General features: G+C 34.5%; 4 protein-coding genes across 7 annotated transcripts in view; 3 read left to right on the plus strand and 1 right to left on the minus strand.

The window, feature by feature from the left end:
- RpL18 (ribosomal protein L18) overlaps positions 1-20,233 on the minus strand; it is a 29,187-nt gene that overhangs the window by 3,386 nt on the left and 5,568 nt on the right. The window contains exons 4-7 of the mRNA XM_088275456.1: positions 18,344-18,531; positions 17,441-17,905; positions 16,959-17,101; positions 16,565-16,848 (exon numbers count right to left, since the gene is read on the minus strand). Coding sequence (XP_088131582.1) covers positions 16,565-16,848; positions 16,959-17,101; positions 17,441-17,905; positions 18,344-18,531 — 1,080 coding nt within the window. The remainder of the gene's footprint in view (positions 1-16,564; positions 16,849-16,958; positions 17,102-17,440; positions 17,906-18,343; positions 18,532-20,233) is intronic.
- LOC148312667 (kelch-like protein 10) lies at positions 1,041-2,798 on the plus strand. The gene is made up of 2 exons (XM_088275047.1): positions 1,041-1,858; positions 1,943-2,798. Exons 1-2 carry the CDS (start codon positions 1,094-1,096, stop codon positions 2,105-2,107), a joined length of 930 nt encoding a protein of 309 aa, XP_088131173.1. The 5' UTR covers positions 1,041-1,093; the 3' UTR covers positions 2,108-2,798.
- Positions 2,599-5,243, plus strand: LOC148312668 (uncharacterized). 4 transcript variants are annotated; one of them, XM_088275057.1, is made up of 5 exons: positions 2,601-3,150; positions 3,352-3,500; positions 3,708-3,894; positions 4,116-4,238; positions 4,681-5,243. In XM_088275057.1, exons 1-5 carry the CDS (start codon positions 3,012-3,014, stop codon positions 4,872-4,874), a joined length of 792 nt encoding a protein of 263 aa, XP_088131183.1. In that variant the 5' UTR covers positions 2,601-3,011; the 3' UTR covers positions 4,875-5,243. The 4 variants fall into 4 exon arrangements, with proteins under 4 accessions (XP_088131197.1, XP_088131201.1, XP_088131183.1 ...); XM_088275065.1 differs by having other exon boundaries at positions 2,602-3,150; positions 4,684-5,243; XM_088275071.1 differs by lacking the exon at positions 4,116-4,238 and having other exon boundaries at positions 2,599-3,150.
- On the plus strand, positions 8,824-14,553 carry LOC148312669 (15-hydroxyprostaglandin dehydrogenase [NAD(+)]-like). The gene is made up of 6 exons (XM_088275099.1): positions 8,824-9,183; positions 10,515-10,638; positions 11,336-11,442; positions 12,314-12,487; positions 13,206-13,360; positions 14,173-14,553. The coding sequence occupies exons 1-6, from the start codon at positions 9,091-9,093 to the stop codon at positions 14,276-14,278; spliced, it is 759 nt and encodes a 252-aa protein (XP_088131225.1). The 5' UTR covers positions 8,824-9,090; the 3' UTR covers positions 14,279-14,553.

Here is a 20,233-nt window from a genome sequence, read left to right on the forward strand (position 1 = left end):
AAAAAATTTTCGGATTTATAGGTCAATCTAACCTTCGTTTTTACGTTTTTCATGTTCCACGAAACTATAAAATTATCAATTATGTTGGATTGGAACTATTGAAAAACAAATAATTATTTAAATTAAGATAAACGACATATATTTATATAAATATCAAATATTTCTTTATATATATATATATATATATATATATATATATATATATATATATATATATATATATATATATATATATATATATATATAAACCTGTAATATGCACATAGGGGGTATTATTTTGCTCAATTAAAAGATGCCAGTAAAAAATGCCTTAATTAACTTTTTTTTAAAGTTATTGAAATCATATCTCCATTTTAAAATTACTTAGAAATGAGTTTAAAACCTATTAGTTATTTTGGATTATGGTTACTATATTGACTTTATTTTGACAACAATTTAATTTTCAATTTATGTCAAAAGTGTTTGCTTCTAAAACTTCTAAAAGTAACTAACTAACCATCACGCCGCTACTCCGCAGGGGTAGGCAGAGAGAATAGAACGCCACACCACTTTGTCTTTGCAAACATTCCTCGCCTCTTCCACGTTCATGCATCTCCTCATACACACCCGCCGATTGTTTCGACTCCTAACCTGACAGCTTTCAAGTATTTGGCATATCTGATCGTGCCAAGTTTTTCTCGGTCTTCCTCTGCTCCTTTTCCCAATTACATTCGCCTCATAAATTTGTTTTACCGTTCTTTCCTCACCCATTCGTTCATTTATATCAAGGCGTTAGCTTCTAACGCCTTGATATAAATACCTATATGAAAACGTTTTGATTATTTGAAATTGTTTTATTTTACTGAATTTATTATACATAAAATATTCATATTTACTATGCGAATGATACGTTTTAATAGAGGTGACATGTTTATTCGTTAAGAATATTTTAGAATGAACTTATCCATAAAATGTACCTACATACTTAAATAACCTTTACTGATATTGTTCAATTTATTTAAATTTAGAAAAATGAATTTATCAATTAAGTCAAACAAAAATTGTAGACTTGAATTTCAACATTCTTACTGGGCGTTCGCATATTTGCATAAAAATGAGTAAAAGAAAATTGACAAATAAACGGAGAAAGTGTGTTTGTTATCCAGAGGACTACAAAGCTGTCGCATTTTCTCCAAAATTGAATGAATTTCGAGTTGAAGGCCTTTTATGCGATGGTGTTGTTCACTGTGCTGATAATAAATCAATCAAAATTCACAGGGCTATATTATCAACGGCCAGTCCATACTTCAAAACGGTTTTCATAAATACTTTAAATCGAAGTGAAAATGAGAAAAGTGAGACACATGTGGATATCTCGAACCACTTACTGAATTTATTGCTCGATTTCGCATACACGGGAACATGTAAAATTACAACCGAAAACGTTGAAGAACTTTTAATATGTGCCGACAGATTTGAATTTGTTGGAGTTATTCAATTGTGTTGTCAATATTTAATAGAAAAGTTAAATCCTGGAAATTGTTTTAATATCCTTAAATTTTCCAAGCAATATTTTTGTGAAGGACTCGAAAAAAGAGGTAGACTTTATATTAGGCACAATTTCACTGAAATTTTGGCGAACCCTGAAGAATTTCAGAAACTTAATGAAGAAGAAGTAAAGGAAATTTTAAATGATGACGACTTGAATGTGAGAAGTGAAAAAGTTGTGTTTCAAGCAATAAAAACTTGGGTGAGATATGATCCAGATAACAGGATTAACCAAATCCCAAATTTGTTGACATGCATTAGATTTAATCAGAAAGACAACAGTAAGTTGCTTAAAAAAGTTTTTAAATGGAGCTTGATTGACAATGAACAGGTAAATAATTATATTGTATAATTTGATATTTAAAAAATACCTTAAATGTCGACAAACCAAATTTCTTTCACAATATATTTTCAGAAATGCCAAATTGAGGCTGCAAGTTTAGCATCATTACGATCTCCCAATAAAATTCTGAATGAACGAACCTTTCGATCACGATTCCCTTATGAAGTTTTGTTTGCAATAGGAGGATGGGGCGTGGGGAGTCCTACCAGCTACATAGAGACGTACGACGTTAGGTGACTTAAATTCGTGGTATTTTTGTACCATAGTTACAAAACTTGAATATGTTATGCACAATTGTATACTTATACAAATAAGTGTACAATAATGAATAACTTCTTCTGTAAATTCTTAAATATTTTTTATTTATTTTTACGTACAAAAGTATATGCTTCAGGATCTTGTGATCATTTCAACTATTTAATAACATTTTTTAGTATGTGCGAGCTTGTAATATTTACATACACACTCACATATATAAATATATATATATATATATATAGCGGCCAATAAACCGCTAAACAATAGCAAATTCTCAGAATCCAAAAACTGCAACTAAGTAGATAAAAGGAGGAAGTGACCGAGAACAAAAGAAGTGCAACGTCTAGTGAAAGGCAACCTGGATTTGTTTTGACTAACATGTGAACAGACTTTGATCCTCAACCGAGACAAAGGAACAAAGAGTTCCCAAACGATATAAAAGGGGAACAGCTTCTGCCTCACTATCTCATTCCTCCGCCAGTAACGTGGCCACGACGATCGACCTCTCACTCCTCTGCCGGGAATCCGCCAAGTAACATCGACGCCGTCACGAGACCGCCGCATCAAGACCTCGCTACGATCTCCAGTCCCACCGTCACGAGACCGCCGCATCAAGACCTCGCTACGATCTCCAGTCCCACCGTCACGAGACCGCCGCATCAAGACCTCGCTACGATCTCCAGTCCATCACCCTCGTCAACATCACGAAGACACTCCGTCCGTTGATCAGACCGTCGTCCTCCGTTACCACACATCCCCAAATATATATATATATATACATGTATAACGCTATTTTTAATAATTTTATAGGGCTGACAAGTGGTCTTCCTTGAGCTTTACGGATCAAGCTCCGAGGGCTTACCACGGTGTGTGCGCTTTGGATATGCTGGTGTACATTATCGGAGGATTTGATGGCAATAACCATTTCAACACCGTGAGATGCTTTAATCCTGTCACCAAGATTTGGAAGGAGAGAGCGTGCATGTACCAAGCGAGGTGTTACGTCAGTGTGGCTGTTCAAGGTATAATAAAATATATAAAAATACAGCAGAACTTCCATATAAAAGGACTAAAAATAAAATAAAAATTATACTGTATAAATCAAATATATCTTAAACTAGTAAGCTGTTCCTCTTCAAAAAAGAGACTAAGCTTGGAAGAGGGACTTACACTCATTTTTTTAAATATGATTTTTACTTATTATTTTTGATTCTGCATTTCAGATGGCAAGATTTACGCAATGGGAGGATTCAATGGCATGTCCAGACTCAGTTCCGTGGAGAGATATTGTCCTCTGCAGAACCAATGGGAAATGATTGCTCCCATGAACAAACACAGATCTGATGCTAGTGCCGCTTCTTTCGAAGGAAAGGTACTCATATGTTTTTGCCGGCATGTAAAATGCCTGCAGTGGTAGGGCGTATGGCCTCCGTCGATACATTAATTGGAGTAGTCGTCAAATATCGGCCTTTGAAAAGTTGGAGTACCTGAGAAGTCGTTGATAATTTATTTAGTCGATAGAAAGATATAAGAAAAGTTTTTGATAGATATATTGATGCATTCATTTATTTCGTTTCAGATTTACATAGTGGGAGGTATAAATGGGCAAGAGATATTAACGTCCGGTGAAGTGTTCGATCCAGAAAACAATCAGTGGACCTACATCAAATCTATGACGAGTCCTCGATCCGGAGTGAGCTTGGTGGCTTACCGCGGCTTCCTTTACGCCCTCGGAGGATTCAATGGTCTCGTTCGGCTCAACTCCTGTAAATATGTTTTTTACCCAACACCTTGGTTATTTTTGTTTCTTCCTTTTTCAATCAGCGTCAAATTGGATATTTTTTGTTAGCAGATAAATGCTGTAAAGTAATCATTGTAAATATTTAAAAATTACGATAGATTTTAATGTAGAAGATGCTATAAAAGGTAATTATTTACCAATGTAACATGCATGAATTATACAAGTGTAATAAATGTGTAATTTTAGGTGAGAAGATCGATCCTGTTGAGATGTCTGGATGGGAGGTTGTTACTGAAATGGGGATCACTCGAAGCAATTTCGCTGCTGTCGTTCTCGATGATATGATTTTCGCAATCGGGGGATTTAATGGTAGAAGCATATTTTTTCTAATAGATTTACAGATTACTTTTTTTAAAGCTGAAAATTAAGTTCAGCCAAAACATATTTCAACTTCGCATTAATTGCAACAAGGGGTTTCAAGCATGAATTAGAAGTTTCAATTTGTTTAATTTTTATATTCCACTGCAGGGTTTGGAAAAAGGGTTTGAAATTTTGAAAAGATATGCAGCAATAAATACCAACATCTATTGATCACTGCAAACTGCGATTATGCTGTTCCCATAGCGTCTCTGCTCGTTTAATTCTTAGTCCAATACTGCGATGCAATTAAGTGCGTTCAAATACAAATTACGCTAATTCATTGAACAAAGTGCGCAATTCAATCATAACTTAGCATCCGCCGCCCTTATTGGTAGCGGGTAGGAACGCTGTGCGTTTGCTTGTTTTAAATAACGGTAATAAACCTGACCAGCAGGTGCGACGACCATCTCGACGGTGGAGTGCTACGACGACAGAAAGAAGAAGTGGCGCGAAGTCGGCGCCATGAACCTCAACAGGTCCGCCCTCAGCGCGTGCGTGATCCCCGGCCTGCCCAACGCGCGCGAGTTCTCCCTGCTGCACCGCGCCGCGCCCTGGGAAGACGACCGATCAGACTCCTGCACCTAGGACCAGAACCTATTTTCAATTTGAATTTAATTAGGAAGATAATATTTTGATTCCTCGAGGAATTATTTATGTTCACCGCTGTCACTTCTAGACTACGTCGCTGATGATACCGTAATTACATTACATGGGACGACATTTTTCTATCGCCTTACGCACGCCCGAGCAGTGAGACTCCTTATATACATATATATACTGATCGGAGTATAGTATTAATAATTTATAATTTTAAGAAATTACTGTGATTTAACATCTTCATTTCGACAAACTAAACAAATCTTTTCAATTGAAAATATTCAATAATAATTAATTAACCACAAATAACCAAAAATATTCCTGTTTTTACACCAAAAACAAGTTATTTAACCAATATCATTACATGCTTGTGTATGTATGTATTTATCTGATATTGTTTTACTTTTTAAAAAATTACGCGTTTTCTTTAAAATGTGATCTACGTAGGTTAAAAAAAATCAAATCAAGCGATAATTTGAAATAATTATAAAACTATAACATGAATCGAAAAATACCGATATAAAGAAGCTTTAAAATAGCGTTTTTTAAATGTGATCATATTTATTGAGATTTTCTTACAAAATGATGGTTGCTAAAAATATAATCATTATTTTCTGCATATCCATGTTTTTTTTAATATCTTTTTCTCTTCAATAATTACATAATTTATAAATGCCTCGTGAAATTTGAATAATTATATACATAATATACATACTAGTAGAAAGATAATTTATTGTCTTTAGCTTACATACTCTGTGATATATTTGTATTATATTTCATAAATGACTTTTTTAATTCTGCATGTAATATTCGTAAATATTTTGACTATGTGTTTTTGTATAGACTACATTGAATTGTAAAATGTGATATAATTAACAATTTTAGGGTGATAATGGCTTTAATTTATATATTTATTAAAATATACATAATATTGTACGAAATTTTTATGTTTATATTACTAATGTATTATGGTGTATATATTTTTTATTTTGTAATAAATAAATTGATGTGATATACTTATGTATGTAACTTATGTGTGTATAGTACGTTTAACGTATTTTACAAAATTGTACCTGATTACTTATGTTTTGAATATGTCCCCTAATACGAATTTATTATTCTATGTATTCCTATTGTACATTAAAAAAATATATGCTTTTTACGTATCGCATTTTAATTATTTATTAAGATTACTATATGTAATTTCTTTAATCTCAAAAACCAAAGATATTGCAACTGTATTAAAAAGTTTATGAATGTAGGAGGGGGGTGGGCGAATATTTAATGAGGATACCTTTAATGTTGCATATAGTCAGCTTAATCCTCAAAGTATCCAGTCCATTTGGTCTAACTTTATAGTAGAGAATTATGAAATTATAGTGTTATCATTAAGCGGAATTTATCGATTCCAAAAATCACATTATTTTGATCTATATATGTAAATAAATATGTCTGACTTAGTATTCCACCCACCGCTTGGTCAAGCCTGAGAAAACTATGTTTTATTATAATTTTTATATGTACGAATTTAATGAAGAGTATATTTAGAATCGATTTATTTCGTTCGATGATTAAATTATGTTTTTACTCTCTCCTGTGAAGTAAACCCAGTCGGAGATAGACATGTTACGGATTAAGCTGACTACTTAATTTTCCACACTATTTATAGCTTATTATGCATAAAAAAAAACCTAAGGGAGGTATATAATAGATTCGCAGCAAACGAGGGCCAAATGTAACGAGTGTTATCTGCTAGCTGCAGGTTATTGATAGTTTCGATATTATAATGGTTTGTATGCGCCTAATTTCAGGCAATATGCTAAACATTAAATTTTATTTTATTACGCTACCTGAATTCCGTAAAGCTTTTTTTTTTAATTCTGACATGGTGTTTTCAAAAATTTATCATATTCGAAATCATATAACACATGTTTGAACCTAAAAATATATTTGATTTTGTGCATCAATCGGTTAATTTTTCAATAACTAATAAACGTAGGTATGTATTTGAATTTTGGTAATTCAGGATTTTCATATTTAATCAGTGTTCATATTTCGCTCACTCCTTTCAAGAACGTCATAAATCAAAATTCGTCAATTTTCAGTTGGGCATGTTTTCGGAATGTCCAGAAAATTTACTATATCCCAGCAGAAGCGGCATATTTTTAACTTAATATTTACCCGACACAGGGCAGAAAGTGTTGTTTTTGCATTTTGAAGAAAAGGTATTGTTTAATTATTTTTTAAAATAAACTAAATATTTTTTAAATGGAGATAAAACCTTCATGTTTTACTTTAAAAGATCTGTTGCACAGTAAAAAATTCAGTAAGTGGCTTGATATTTATTTTTAATACATTGTATTATATTTTTGAACTTTAAAAACGTTCTCCTGAAAAATCGAGTTTTTTTATTTATGACGTTCTTGAAAGGAGTGAGCGATTTGTGTACATAATTAGGCGTATAAATTCGTCATTTCAAAACTGCGAATTTATTGATGCCTCATTCTACACGTACGATACAAATGTTTGTAAATTCTGCCATTAACAAAATATTTAAATGGAGATGTAAAAAGTTAACGAAACGTTCAAAATATAGGAATATTATAAAGTTATGATTTCCTCGGAAAGGAAGCGGGAGGTTGTTGAAGTTTTATTCGATACGGGGGGAAGGAAGGACGCATGCGCCCGCACGGCCCGAGGCGAGGCGCCCATTGACAACGCTTTCACTTGAACTGATCCTGAAGGAAAACGAGGACTGGTAGGATGGGCAGTTGGGAGGCACAACGTCACAGAACAATATCATCTTTACTACATACTATAATTGTTTTGATTTCGCACAAATTAAATGTCTCGGAATGATAAATTCTTTATTTGAATTGAAATAAGCGTCAATATTCAATTATTAAAGAAAAAACCAGCACGTATAAAAAGCGTACATTTTCGATATTTGGTTTAAAACATTTAAAAAATGTACCGAAATGTGGTGCCTTCAGCGCGTATTCATCACAAAAAGAACTTTACTTACCTAACGTCCAAGTGAATCTGAAATCTATCAACGACTTATGCAACACCGCTTATCATTTTCGTACTTAGTTTCCAACATTGTAAGTTTTATGTTTATTTTTTATTATTAAGCTTAGTAATATTTTTCCTTACGTACTCTGAATTGATTTATTAAAATATAATCCAGTTGGAAAGTAACGAATGTATATACTTATAAGAAACTTATTTTTTTCTAAGCACAAGCTTTGATAGATTTTTTAAAAAACGTGATAAGTAACATACGAGTATAAATATGAATAAAACAAAAAATTTTAAAAACATATTTTGTTGCGCGAATCAAATCATCTGCCACGAAATATACTGTTAGCTTTCTCTACATACGTACATATAAATGGTCATATGTGCATTCCAGTGACGTAGTCTTTTGGATAAAGTATAATTTCGATTGGATTTGCATATATAAATAAATGGTAATATAGTTTTAAGTTTTAATAATAAAATGATAACTATGTAATAACCAGTCTGATGATGTCGGTTACGACGAAACCCGGTTGCTGGTCAAAAAAATACATAGTTGTTATTTTATTCTATAATAATGTAGTTTTGCCGGTAATATAATAAACATTAGTGTGTATATGGGCGTTTGTCCACTACACGGGATTTTACCGTCCGGCAGTCCGGTTTTGAAAAATGAAAGCGACTACGACAGTTTAGCGTGATCGAATTTACGCACAACGTGTTCACGCACCGATCAAGAGCTCCGATCCTAAGAAAGATGGACAAAAGCACAAGCCAGTCCAATCCAATCGTCGTTTTAAAACGCTAACTGACGTGCCGGACGGTAAAATTACACGGAATTACACGGAATTCCGGACAAGCGCCCTATCTGTGTATGTATGGACGGTAGACGAGAAAGTGAGTAAGCCGAGTAAACAAGGCTCAGGGGGAGGGGGGAGGAGTCAAGAGGGTGGCGCGCGTAACGCCACCCTCCGTAGACCGACGCAAGGGCGCGGCCGTCGCGTGTCGAGCACCTCCCGAACACAAAACACACGGACTCTGCGGATAGTACGAGCGGAAAGTAGAAAGCCCCCCGAACTCGTGACAGACCGCCTTTGAATGCACCCGCTACGAAGCTCGCTCGCCGGCAGAGTTTCCTTCAAATCGTCGCTGTTGATCTCGTAGGTTCGCGGTTCTCCTGGAAATGGACATGAAAGGGAAAGTCGCCCTCGTGACGGGAGGCGCGGCGGGAATAGGGCTCAGCTGCTGCGAGGAAATGCTGAAACACGGAGCCAAGGTAATGTGGTCAATTATTTCATTTACTAGTTTGGGGACATCTCAACTCTTTATCTAACTAATCTAACTTTTTTTATCATTATTAAGCATGCTCAATATATGGATTAAATGAATGTGTTAAAACAAAGTAAATTGTTATCAACACATAAAATTTATTTGATAGGAATTATATTTAAAAATACATTAAGAACTTTTTTTGTGAATTACCACCGCTTGGCTGATTTACTATTGAAATTTGAAAACGTCTAGAAGTTGTTTTAAAACAAATTAAATTTAAATATTGTTATTCGAATTGAATTAAATTCAAATAATTAATAAAAATAAGCCAATCCGCAATCAATGGTGCATAGGGCACTGCATTGTATCGAAGCATTGTTTTCTTCATAAATAATTTAGAACAGGGGTTCCCAAAGTGTGCGCCGTAGAAAGTAAAGAGGCGCCTTATCCGAAACCACAAATATTCTCGGGTACCTATAAATATATATATATATATATATATGTATATATATATATATATATATATATAATATATATATATATATATATATATATATATATATATATATATATATATATATATATATATATATACATATATATATATATATATATATATATATATATATATATATATATATATATATATATATTTATAGGTACCCGAGAATATTTGTGGTTTCGGATAAGGATAGAGGATCGACTCACAGCGCCTCTTTACTTTCTACTTTTCTCTTCTCTTTACGTTTAGAATATAATTTTTTGTGTTTATTTTGTTACATGCATACATTGTATGCACATTTAAAAAATAACGAAAAAAATGCTTACAAACTCTGTTTTTCTACGCTCTGAAGAAGACTTTAAAAGCAGGGGCCGCAACATGTTAGTCTGTTGCATTAAAAAAAATCAATGTCTATTTTTTTATTTGCGTTTTCATTTTTATTTATTTGCGTTAATTTAACATCCTTGGGCCTATGAGGATAAAAACGGTGAGCTTTTAAATTAATAAATTATTTATTTATCATAGTTTTGATATTGAAAAGTTTTGTTGTTTTTTTACTTTAAGCTTTACTTCATAAATGCCACTATTTAAAATTGTGCTATTGTTACTAAGTAAAACTGAAATTAAAATCACAAAGTGACTGCTGAATCAATTATTGAAATTTGTTGTTTTTAATAGGAAACATTTTTTTTTAAATCAAGTCACATTTTTTTACTCATGTTATCTTATACTCGTATGTATGTTTAAGTGTATTATTTGATTTTTGAGTGAAGCCGAAAAAAAACTGATAAATGAATTTTTTTGAATTGCAATATTTTTATTGATAATTTTAGGTTTCCCTCTGTGATATTGATTCTGAAGTGGGGGAGCAAGTTGCAGATGAACTGGCGGCTAAATATGGGAAAAAAAGTGTACTCTTTTGCCAATGTGACGTCACAGATTACCCTCAATTCGAAGGTGCGTAGATAATTAATGACGTAAATATTTTATCGTTGTTTTTGAGATTTACCAACAAAAAAACTTTTTTAGTTTCGAAGGAGACCATGAATAAGATTTTTTCACTTCGGCGATAGGCAGAAGAAGAGCCACTCTATTTTCAGATTTTTGTGAACTTTCTTTTCTTTAAACCCTCATCCGCATTCAATGGGGCAGCTTGATCTTGATCGTTTATTACGCGAAGGCAGGTATTAATCCTGCACTTCAGATATCAGTCCGAGGTGATGTTAAATAAATATTAGAGTAAAAAACGATTTATTTTATTTTGACCATCTGGGAATCAAACCCGGGACCTCCAGCACGGAAGCCTATCTCGTTAATCACTTAACTAAGACAGACAATACCTCACTCGACCCGTATTCTCATTTGAACATTAAAAGATTAGCTCTGGTAGTCAAACTCGAAAAATTAATTTACTATCAAATAATTATTCATTTGTATGGCTTTTTTGTAATTTTTCCTCAACTCTACTCTCAACTCGAAGAACTGCTGGTAAAAATCCGGTGATTTGATTCATGTATTGCCTAATATTGGTGTAATTTATGATCAATGACACGTCGCTCTTATTTAGTGCAGTATCCTCTGCATTATTTTTGCTATTATTTTCATATAAGCACAAATTTAATGTAAAAAATACTAAAATAATATTATTTTTCAGAAGCCTTTGTTATGACCATCAAAGTATTTGGAGGACTAGATATAGTAATCAACAATGCTGGCGTTATGAATGACAGATTCTGGGAACTAGAAGTTGATGTTAATTTGGTAAATATTATATGTTTGTTTTTATGACTTTTTACTATAAAGAGCAAATGATGGAAGACGGAACGGAATCAAATCTGTCAACAAGTCTCGCAGAATACGATGGGCTTCACAAAAAGCAATCCCAACATCCCAAAATCCGAACACCGTGATCATTTAATGATTTGTACCAGCCACATTTGTGCATGAAATGAAAATCCCTCATTCGTGAATGACTGAAAAATTCAATACATTAAAGTGAAGGTACCCTAATTTGCCTCTCCAGTGCAGTGGTAAACAGCATATAAAAAAAACCATATGGACATATTTCTAGTTTAGAGCTTTACAAACTGCGAGTTCATACTCAATATTGTCGATACTAGTATAGGAAAGCAAGAGAAATTGATTTATTTATTTTTATCACACATATAAACAATTTAAAAATTACAATAATGTGTTCTCATTAGTATTTGAGATGGTATGGGCACATAGGATATAGAGAGCTTGAACATATTGTAAACCAGGCGATTGATCCATAGCAATCACCTGGTTCTGAAGGCTGATTGCCTTCCTCGAAAGATATCTAGTAGAAGATGGATGCTACAGAAAGACAACATGATTCGAAGGCATGGCCTAGGTGACGTATATGTAGAAGGACTTACAACCTGAGGACGAGGAGAGCTGACCTCAACAGTCTACAAAGACGATAAGTCGGGATGGAAGAGAAGTGTTCTAAATAGGTTTTTCCAGACCAAGGTGGCATTTAATAATACTCGTTTGACAATTGTTTGGACCAATGTGGGCTATACGAGCCGATTGCCAGTTAAAATCTAGAACTAATCATAATGATTTTTTTGACCCGTAATGTAAAATATAAATTATGTATACTTCTTAGAATGGTGTCATCAGAGGGACGTTGTTGGCATATCGCTTTATGGGGCGCGACAGAGGAGGTCGCGGAGGCACAGTCATCAACACTGCTGGCACCGCCTATGTTCGCCCCCAGGTCGCCACCCCTATCTATACCGCAACTCAGTACGCCATTGTCGGACTGACAAGATCCTACGGGGTAAGTTAACAACAAAAGGATAGTACGCAGATTTGTTGGGAAATAATCAAAAGGTTTTTTTTACTTTGGCCGCCTCCGTAGTGTAGTTCTAAATATAAATTTTAATAGTATTTTTTCATGATACAAAGATAGATATGTAGTATTCTCTGTTTTTCATAGATGGTATGTAAACACTGTTTTATTTTAAAACAACAGAGTTAAGTGTGCAATGTAATGTGTGCAATAAGTTGAACCTTTTCTTTTTGTTCCATGTTTAATCACAAAGTAAATATTATTGTATTAATGTTAATTTTCAGTGACGGAATAAAATAAATGAAAACAATGGAGATAGTCGATAGATCTATTGTTTCAAATGTTCATTAGATTATAAAAATTAAAGGGAACATTGATTTTATATTAGCAGTGAGAACTTTGATGCTGTTTTTAACATACTAAGGACGGGAAAGGTATTTCTACCCGTTCGGTCGATTGATGCTTAAGGACAGGAAGGATTATCTTCTGTGCCGACCTCATTTCCAAGGCAGAACATAAGGAATTATACTACACATTGTTTTTAAATGAATTTTATATATGAATATATACCAACCTCTTTGTTAAGGTCTTGACTCTATGTACATAATTATCAAATCCCATCGCCAGCGGCCCGCAGGCGTAAAAAATACCCATCCTTATTGTGTTAACAGCGAAAAAAAATATGTATTAAATTTCTTTCTTTCAGGACCCTTACCACGTAGGACTAACTGGGGTCCGCACTATTGCCTTATGCCCCTCAGTGACTGATACAAGCCTTGTAAAGGATATACGAAAACAGCTCATGTCTTCTGAGTACGAGACTGCATGGCAGAGGGATAATGCCAACTGCAAACTACAAACGTAATTATTTTATTTAACTTTACTATTGTTATTCCACAGTTCTTATTTATTGTCACAGGAATGAGAAAAATCGTGAGTTTCTGAATTGTATTAGGAAAAAAATCTTTAATTATAAAATGAGCATATTATAAATAGTACAATAATTAAAGAAAACACTTTGTTTTTTACCACTTGAGTTTTTATTAAAGACTACATGTTTCAGAAGTTAAACTTCCATCATTCAGGTCTGTATAATAACTAAAATATAAAATATAAAATTTTTCTATTTTTTGTATGTACTTAATTACTTAATACCTGTTGATAAAATGTATAAAACTCAATTACAAATGAACAATTGTATTTGATTTACGTTTACTATTGGAAGACGTCTTTCTAATGAAAAATTCTAGTGTTTTATTTTTCATCATACACATAATTACAAATTACAATGTACAATTATGTGCACCCACTGGGTTTTCCCATACCGAGGGCATAATATAGATTTATAAACAAACTAATGCTTATTAAGATGGAATTAGTCATTCACGTATTCAATCCCACTTTCTTATTCTTGCTGAGATCTAGTTTCTAGTTTCATTGCCATATGGAGTATATACTGCAAAAGCTTGGAATTTCAAGTTTTTACGTAATATTACAAAATTCTGGTGCCTCCAACATCATTTTCCAATCTGCTAATTTTGGTTGCTATAATTTTGATTGACAAACCTTTCATATGTTTAGCAATCGAACGGCAATATTGTAAGAAACCTGTATAGGTTATATAAACATATATGTACATTTTGCTAATAAGCATAACTATCTTCTTTTTGCAGACCTGCTCATGTTGCCAAATCAGTGACAGAAATTCTGTCCAAAGCCAAAAGTGGATCCGTGTGGATTGTGGAGAACAGTCAGCCTCCTAGAGAACATCATTCATAGAATGGAAAAGTGTTAAAAACAACATTGTAAATAGACATAGGTGCCCCCCCCCCCTAGCTTTTATATTATTGTGAACGACAGTACATAATAACAAAACCATACATGTAACGCTCAATATCTGGATTTGTACGCTTCATTTGTTATCACTAATTATCTGTAAGTGTAAATTAAATATGGTATATGTATATGAAGGAGTTTGTATCCAACAGATTAGGTATTTATATACACATTGTACCTTTAAGTGTTTGCATTAATAAAATATTAAAGTATTCAAATGTGTTTAATCTGTCCTTATATAATATTGCAAATAAATAAAACAATAGTTAACAATGCTCAACATTTCATGTAGCGTTCTTTGTCTCTCAAGATCTATGAAAATCCAACAATTCCTAGTGGGTTAAATCAATTGCAAGTGTACAGAGATTTAGACGCTCAAAATATTGATAGTTTCTCTATTTAGTAAATGCCTTGACTGCAAATGATATATCATTCTGAGGACAGGATCATATAAGTTATTTAATAACTAGCAATTTGAAGGTGAAAAAGGGTTTGAAATAAAATAACAGGGTGAATGTGTTTAATAAAAGTGGTTTATTGAAGTATTTTGTATTTCCGCAACATCTCTGATAGAAATGCCATAGATCACATTTCACTCTTTTATCACATCATGCTCCATGCATTTTGCCACATTATAAATAATGAATAATTTGAACATAATTTGGAGCTAATGAATAAAGTAGAAGGCAACAAGCTCACCGGAGAAAAGTAATAATTTATCGAGTGCAGGTAGGTATCCAGTATCCAATCCAACCGTAACATAAGTGATTGTTCAACACAAATAGTGTTCATAGTACTTCTGACAATTGACTTTGTAAAAATTATTTATACAATGAAATTTCTTTGATCTCATTCCGGAAGCGTACATTTTATAAATTAAAAATACAAGCGCTGGTTTACATAATAGTAGTCCGAAGCCCCTTATTATTTAAAATGATAAGGCAAAGGAGGCTAACATAACTTCTCATTGCTTTATTGCTTATTGTAGAGGCTCGAGTGAACTGTTTACAATTTTACGGGACAGTTATGTACAAGAGCAGACCCGGGAAAATGAATCAGAAACGGATTGAATCTTGTTATTGGGGAATATATAAAAATATAATTTAGTTGGTGCAGTGGTGGGATACGGAGGCCACCGTATGATTATGTACAATGTTCGAGGGAGTGAGCCCTTTCCCTTTGCGCGAGAGGGCTCCAACTTATTAGCGTACATTTAATTTAATTCTATTATTACTATATTACAGGAAAAATCTCAAGCCAGATTTTTCACAAATCAACAAAACATCCTTACCAACTAAGTATGTCAACTTTGCAAATGTGACGAATGTGAAAGACTTAACAAATAAAATAATAGAAAAAATGTCCAGATGCACAATTGGAAAATTTCACAGCATATATTCAAAACCAATCATTATCACTGTTCTAATATAATACTAGTCCCTCATCACTGTAAAGAGGAAATAAGTAAAGTAATTACAATGGACGCCATGACATTACTAGTCCCTTATAATTATTATATTCTACACCTATAAGTTTATTAAAAAAAAGTAATAAGATTAACTTAGAATTATAAAGTCTGAACACGGATTGAACAATGTTCACATTGGTTATTCACATTTTCAATCTTAACGATTTAAAAAAGTAGTTTTATTTCCATCTCAAGCACCCTATAATGTTTGTCCAAGGTACAAAGTACAAGAATCATTTATACATTACTCCGAGGGCTCAACTAAATACATTTAGACCACATACGAGCTAACCACCAATACAACATGTCTGTGCGCATGCGTATATGTAACCCGGGATTCACTATTCACTTACTCAGATCTCTATTTGCCTGCAATCAAAACATAAAACAATTACTATTTATTACAATTGCTTTAATAATCTACCTCTCTCTCTCCTTGATTTCATTATAAATATAAATATAAATATTTTTCAAGTTAACTCTAGTACAGATTAGAGAAGGAAGATTGATTGCTACTATTAGGGCGAGGCCCCATTAGTGCGATGTGCTATGTTGGGTCGTCGCAGCGTCCACCGCATAGGGTCGACGCGTTGTTAATTTGATTATTAATCATGTGATTGCAAAGTGATCAAAATCTGGAGATCAAAAGCTCCAGATTCTGGGATTTAGGAATATCGACGCTGCGACAACGCAGTGCAGCGCTAATGGGGCCTCACCCTCAGTCAGATTAGGTCAAATCAAAGCACTGTAAGTGTACTGACCGGCCGCTAGGGGCGCTTGCTGCTGGTGCTGCTGCTGCTGAGGGTGCTGCTGCTGCTGCTGTTGCTGCTGCTGCTGCCGGGGTCGGTGCTGCTGCTGGCGGTGCGGGGCGCCGCGCCCCCAGCCGCGCCCTCCCCAGCCCTGGCCGCCCCAGCCGCCACCCGGCCCGCCGCCCCAGTAGCCGCGCCCGCGGTACCCGCCACGTCGCGCCATCGCCACACCAAATGTCTCCGAGTTGAGCTTGCGCTCCGTGCGCCAGTCCGTGCGCTGAGACCTGCCCTTAGATCTGAAAGGGAAAAGCTCATTATCTTTACATCCCGAGTGGATTAATATCGAACAATATTTTGGTTCTTTCCGTGATACATACACTGTTTCTCACGAAATATAGTGACATACCTTTCTACAGCCTCACAAGAGATGTTATCGAAGAAACTCTTGGTCTTATCATAACAGTTGGCTGAATCTCCTCCATCATCTTCAGGTTCCGGTTCTCCGGCTCCCGTCTCATTACCTGAATCGTCCTTCTTCTCCGTTTCCACCTGCAAATAAACCAAACGATACCCATTGAGAAATAGTTGCCACGAGAATACATATACTCGATAGGTGTGTGTGTGAAAGGGAAGGGGGTCAGGGCAAAGGACATTCTCCAAGGGGCCTTCAACTCATACGAGTTTGGACGAGTATAAGAATACAACCCCGAGTGCATCAGCCCTATGCAGCTATATTTTTTCTTCTTCTTAATTAATAGTACCTACAATTCCTCTTCCATTTCCTTCGCAACGTAGCAGTAATATCCTGCACCATGATCTCTACCTAATTACAGTTAAAGTATGAATTTAAACAAAATTTCCCATTTTATTACACAAGAGTAAACAAACCTCCGGTTTGGGAACTTCCCCGTCAACAATCTTCACTTTCACCAACTGGCTCCTGAGCTCCTCGAACTCCGTGTTAGCCTGCTCAAAGTCGTAGTCATTATCAAACTTGAGGGTGTTCTTGCCCCTGTTGCCCCCCCTACCCCCGAAAGTGCCGCGAGGCCCCCCGCGGCCTCCGCGCCCGCCCCTGCCCCGAATCCAGCCCTGGTTGTTCTGCCTCATGCCGTTGGGGCCCTGGTTGTTATGATGCTGCTGGTTGTGCTGCTGGTTGTTGTGCTGCTGCTGGTTGTGCTGCTGCTGCTGCTGATTGTGCTGCTGCTGCTGGTTGTGCTGAGGCTGGTTGTTGTGCTGGGGCTGGTTGAGCTGCTGGTTGTGCAACTGCTGATTATGCTGCTGGTGGTGTTGCTGGTTGTGCTGCTGATGATGCTGTTGTTGGTTTTGTTGATTCATGTTTTGATTATTCGCATTCTGGAAAGAATAATATTTTAAATATTGTATGTATACATATACTACTGAACATTGCTACATTACTAATAACTCCGGTTTATGAGATTCTCGCAAGAATAACTTCTAAATAAGAGCGGGAGCACTCCTAAACAAATAAGATAAAGGATCGCTCATTCAGTATGATCTTTTTGGTTTGAAAAAAAACTATTTTGAGGTCTGATTACTAGATACTGATTATAGGTACACTTAAAAGTTTTGAATGCCAACATTCATTGAAATTTTGACAAAATAAAAAATTCTTCATCTCATTTTGTCTTTTTACAAAAAATTTGGAAAAAAAGTTTCATTGTCATGTCATGACTTTACATCTTATTATTGGCCCATAAGTGAATTATCCCGTTATCTACTTATAAGAGGAACATTCTGGACGTTCGGATGATAGTATTTAGCAAGTCTCACCCTGTTCTGCGAGCGGGGGCGCTGCTGCTGGTTCCTGTTGTTGGGCTGGCCCTTGCCGGGCAGCTGGGCGCCCTGCAGCTGGGGGGGCCCACCAACCTGCGTGCCCTGCTCCGCCGTGGGGCTCTTACGCTGCATCCCCAGTGGTGTTTCCGAGCGAGACGCCCCGCTGATCATCTCCAACATTGAACCTGATAGAATGCAAAACAATATGTTATGCGTGTCTTGTCTTAACAATGGGGTACCTACAGCAGAGCAGCGGCAAATGGAGCGATGGAGACTGCTGCATAGTCTGGCCTAGCCTTGCAATTTAATGCTAATAAAAATAATTCCATTCGCGCGTGTGATTCCAGCATTCTTAAATTTAAAATTTAAATAAAATAATACTTGCAGTGAATTCTAAAAAGTTTTTATTTTTATTTGAGCGTTACTGTAATGATAATAACACAAGAAATTTGTTCATGTAGTATTTTTTTTTAAATTCATTCAAAGTCAATTAAATTTATATTTTAATCAGTGAAGTCTCTTAGGTTTTTGTGCTAATCTGAGCAAGAATCTAACCCAGGACCTTAAGGGAGTTCGTAAAATCTGTGACCACTGCCATAAAAGCAGATAATTTAGCAATTAAAAATAATCACCAAAAACAGTTTCCAGAATTAAAATAAATCAAATTGATGATATAAATGGATAACTTTTGTGTGGTCATTCACTAGCCCAAGGGCTGAATGAAATCTATATTTAGGAATTAAGTACATATCTACCAGATAAATATCTTATCTTAATAATATTGTTAGAAAAAAGTAGCAATAATACGGGAATATAGCAGTTTTATCCGTTACACAAACATGTCATTTTAAACAGTGGCCAATTTTATGTGATCAAAGCAGACACTGAATTTATAACAATAGATTGTAAACGAGCGAGAGACCAAGTAAATTTTGCGATTGGTTTTTAAAGAAAAAGCTTTCGGACAACACACACGATGGCAGGCGGACATTACAAAACTGAGTGAGGAATAAATACTACAGACAGATGATGGTGACAGAAATACTTGAACAGCCGAAAAAAAGAAATAGAAAAGAGAATAATTATTACAACTTCAGAAAAGTAAATTATTGAATTCTGTATATTGAAAATTATCCCGTTAGGTTAAAAAGTTTTCTGAATATCTTAATGTTATGTAAATAGGAAGAATTATAACATTGCAGTTATAAAATAAAATAACCCATACACCACCAAGCAAGTTTTTCCTTAGTTTTCTTACAGGAGGGATGGGATACGTACAACCTTTCTTATGAAAAATTATATATGTGTGATTATTAACATTTCAAAATACAGCATTCAACTTAACATTTTCAATTACAAACTACTGTGACCACAAGGAAAGGTAGAAAGTCTCTATTCATCGTAATACAAAACTCACAATAGCATTTTATTTTACCCCTTTTTTGGTATGGTTTTATTTTTTTTCCTCAAAATTGAATCCATCTAATTAGATTTAGTTTGATAACGTAAACAGTTTATTTATTATTTTTTTTATTTACTTTGGTTTTCCTTGTAATCACTGTAGTGGAAGACAGTTATAGCAGACCTTCAATTTTACAAGACAGATATTTTTATTTTTATTTCTAATATATGTAATTCAAAGTATTAGTAATATCATTATAGGTGGATGGTGACATAATAATATTGTGATGACTTGAGAACCTGATATCATATTTAAAAAATCTCTACCTACACCATGCAAGAAATTTTTATGAAAGGATTAAGTACTAATTAATAAGTTTTAATGGTGAGATTAATCAAACGATTAGCAATCAAGTAGTTTTAATACAGAGCCAGCGACTTTTAAAAGAATTATAATAGTACTTTGAATGAGTTAATGTTACAAAT

The sequence above is a fragment of the Brachycentrus maculatus genome, unplaced genomic scaffold (assembly GCF_059751285.1).
Source record: "Brachycentrus maculatus isolate JH-2025_06_01 unplaced genomic scaffold, ASM5975128v1 h1tg000036l, whole genome shotgun sequence".
Taxonomy (NCBI): Eukaryota; Metazoa; Arthropoda; class Insecta; order Trichoptera; family Brachycentridae; genus Brachycentrus; species Brachycentrus maculatus.

Excerpts from the sequence above, each read along its gene's own strand:
- LOC148312668 (XM_088275057.1), top strand. The coding sequence starts at position 3,012 with ATGCTGGTGTACATTATCGGAGGATTTGATGGCAATAACCATTTCAAC. Across the intron at positions 3,151-3,351 it reads CGTCAGTGTGGCTGTTCAAG|ATGGCAAGATTTACGCAATG; the intron begins GTATAATAAAAT and ends TCTGCATTTCAG. Across the intron at positions 3,895-4,115 it reads TCTCGTTCGGCTCAACTCCT|GTGAGAAGATCGATCCTGTT; the intron begins GTAAATATGTTT and ends GTGTAATTTTAG.
- LOC148312669 (XM_088275099.1), top strand. The coding sequence starts at position 9,091 with ATGGACATGAAAGGGAAAGTCGCCCTCGTGACGGGAGGCGCGGCGGGA. Across the intron at positions 9,184-10,514 it reads TGCTGAAACACGGAGCCAAG|GTTTCCCTCTGTGATATTGA; the intron begins GTAATGTGGTCA and ends TGATAATTTTAG. Across the intron at positions 12,488-13,205 it reads GACTGACAAGATCCTACGGG|GACCCTTACCACGTAGGACT; the intron begins GTAAGTTAACAA and ends TCTTTCTTTCAG.
- LOC148312667 (XM_088275047.1), top strand. The coding sequence starts at position 1,094 with ATGAGTAAAAGAAAATTGACAAATAAACGGAGAAAGTGTGTTTGTTAT. Across the intron at positions 1,859-1,942 it reads GCTTGATTGACAATGAACAG|AAATGCCAAATTGAGGCTGC; the intron begins GTAAATAATTAT and ends ATATATTTTCAG.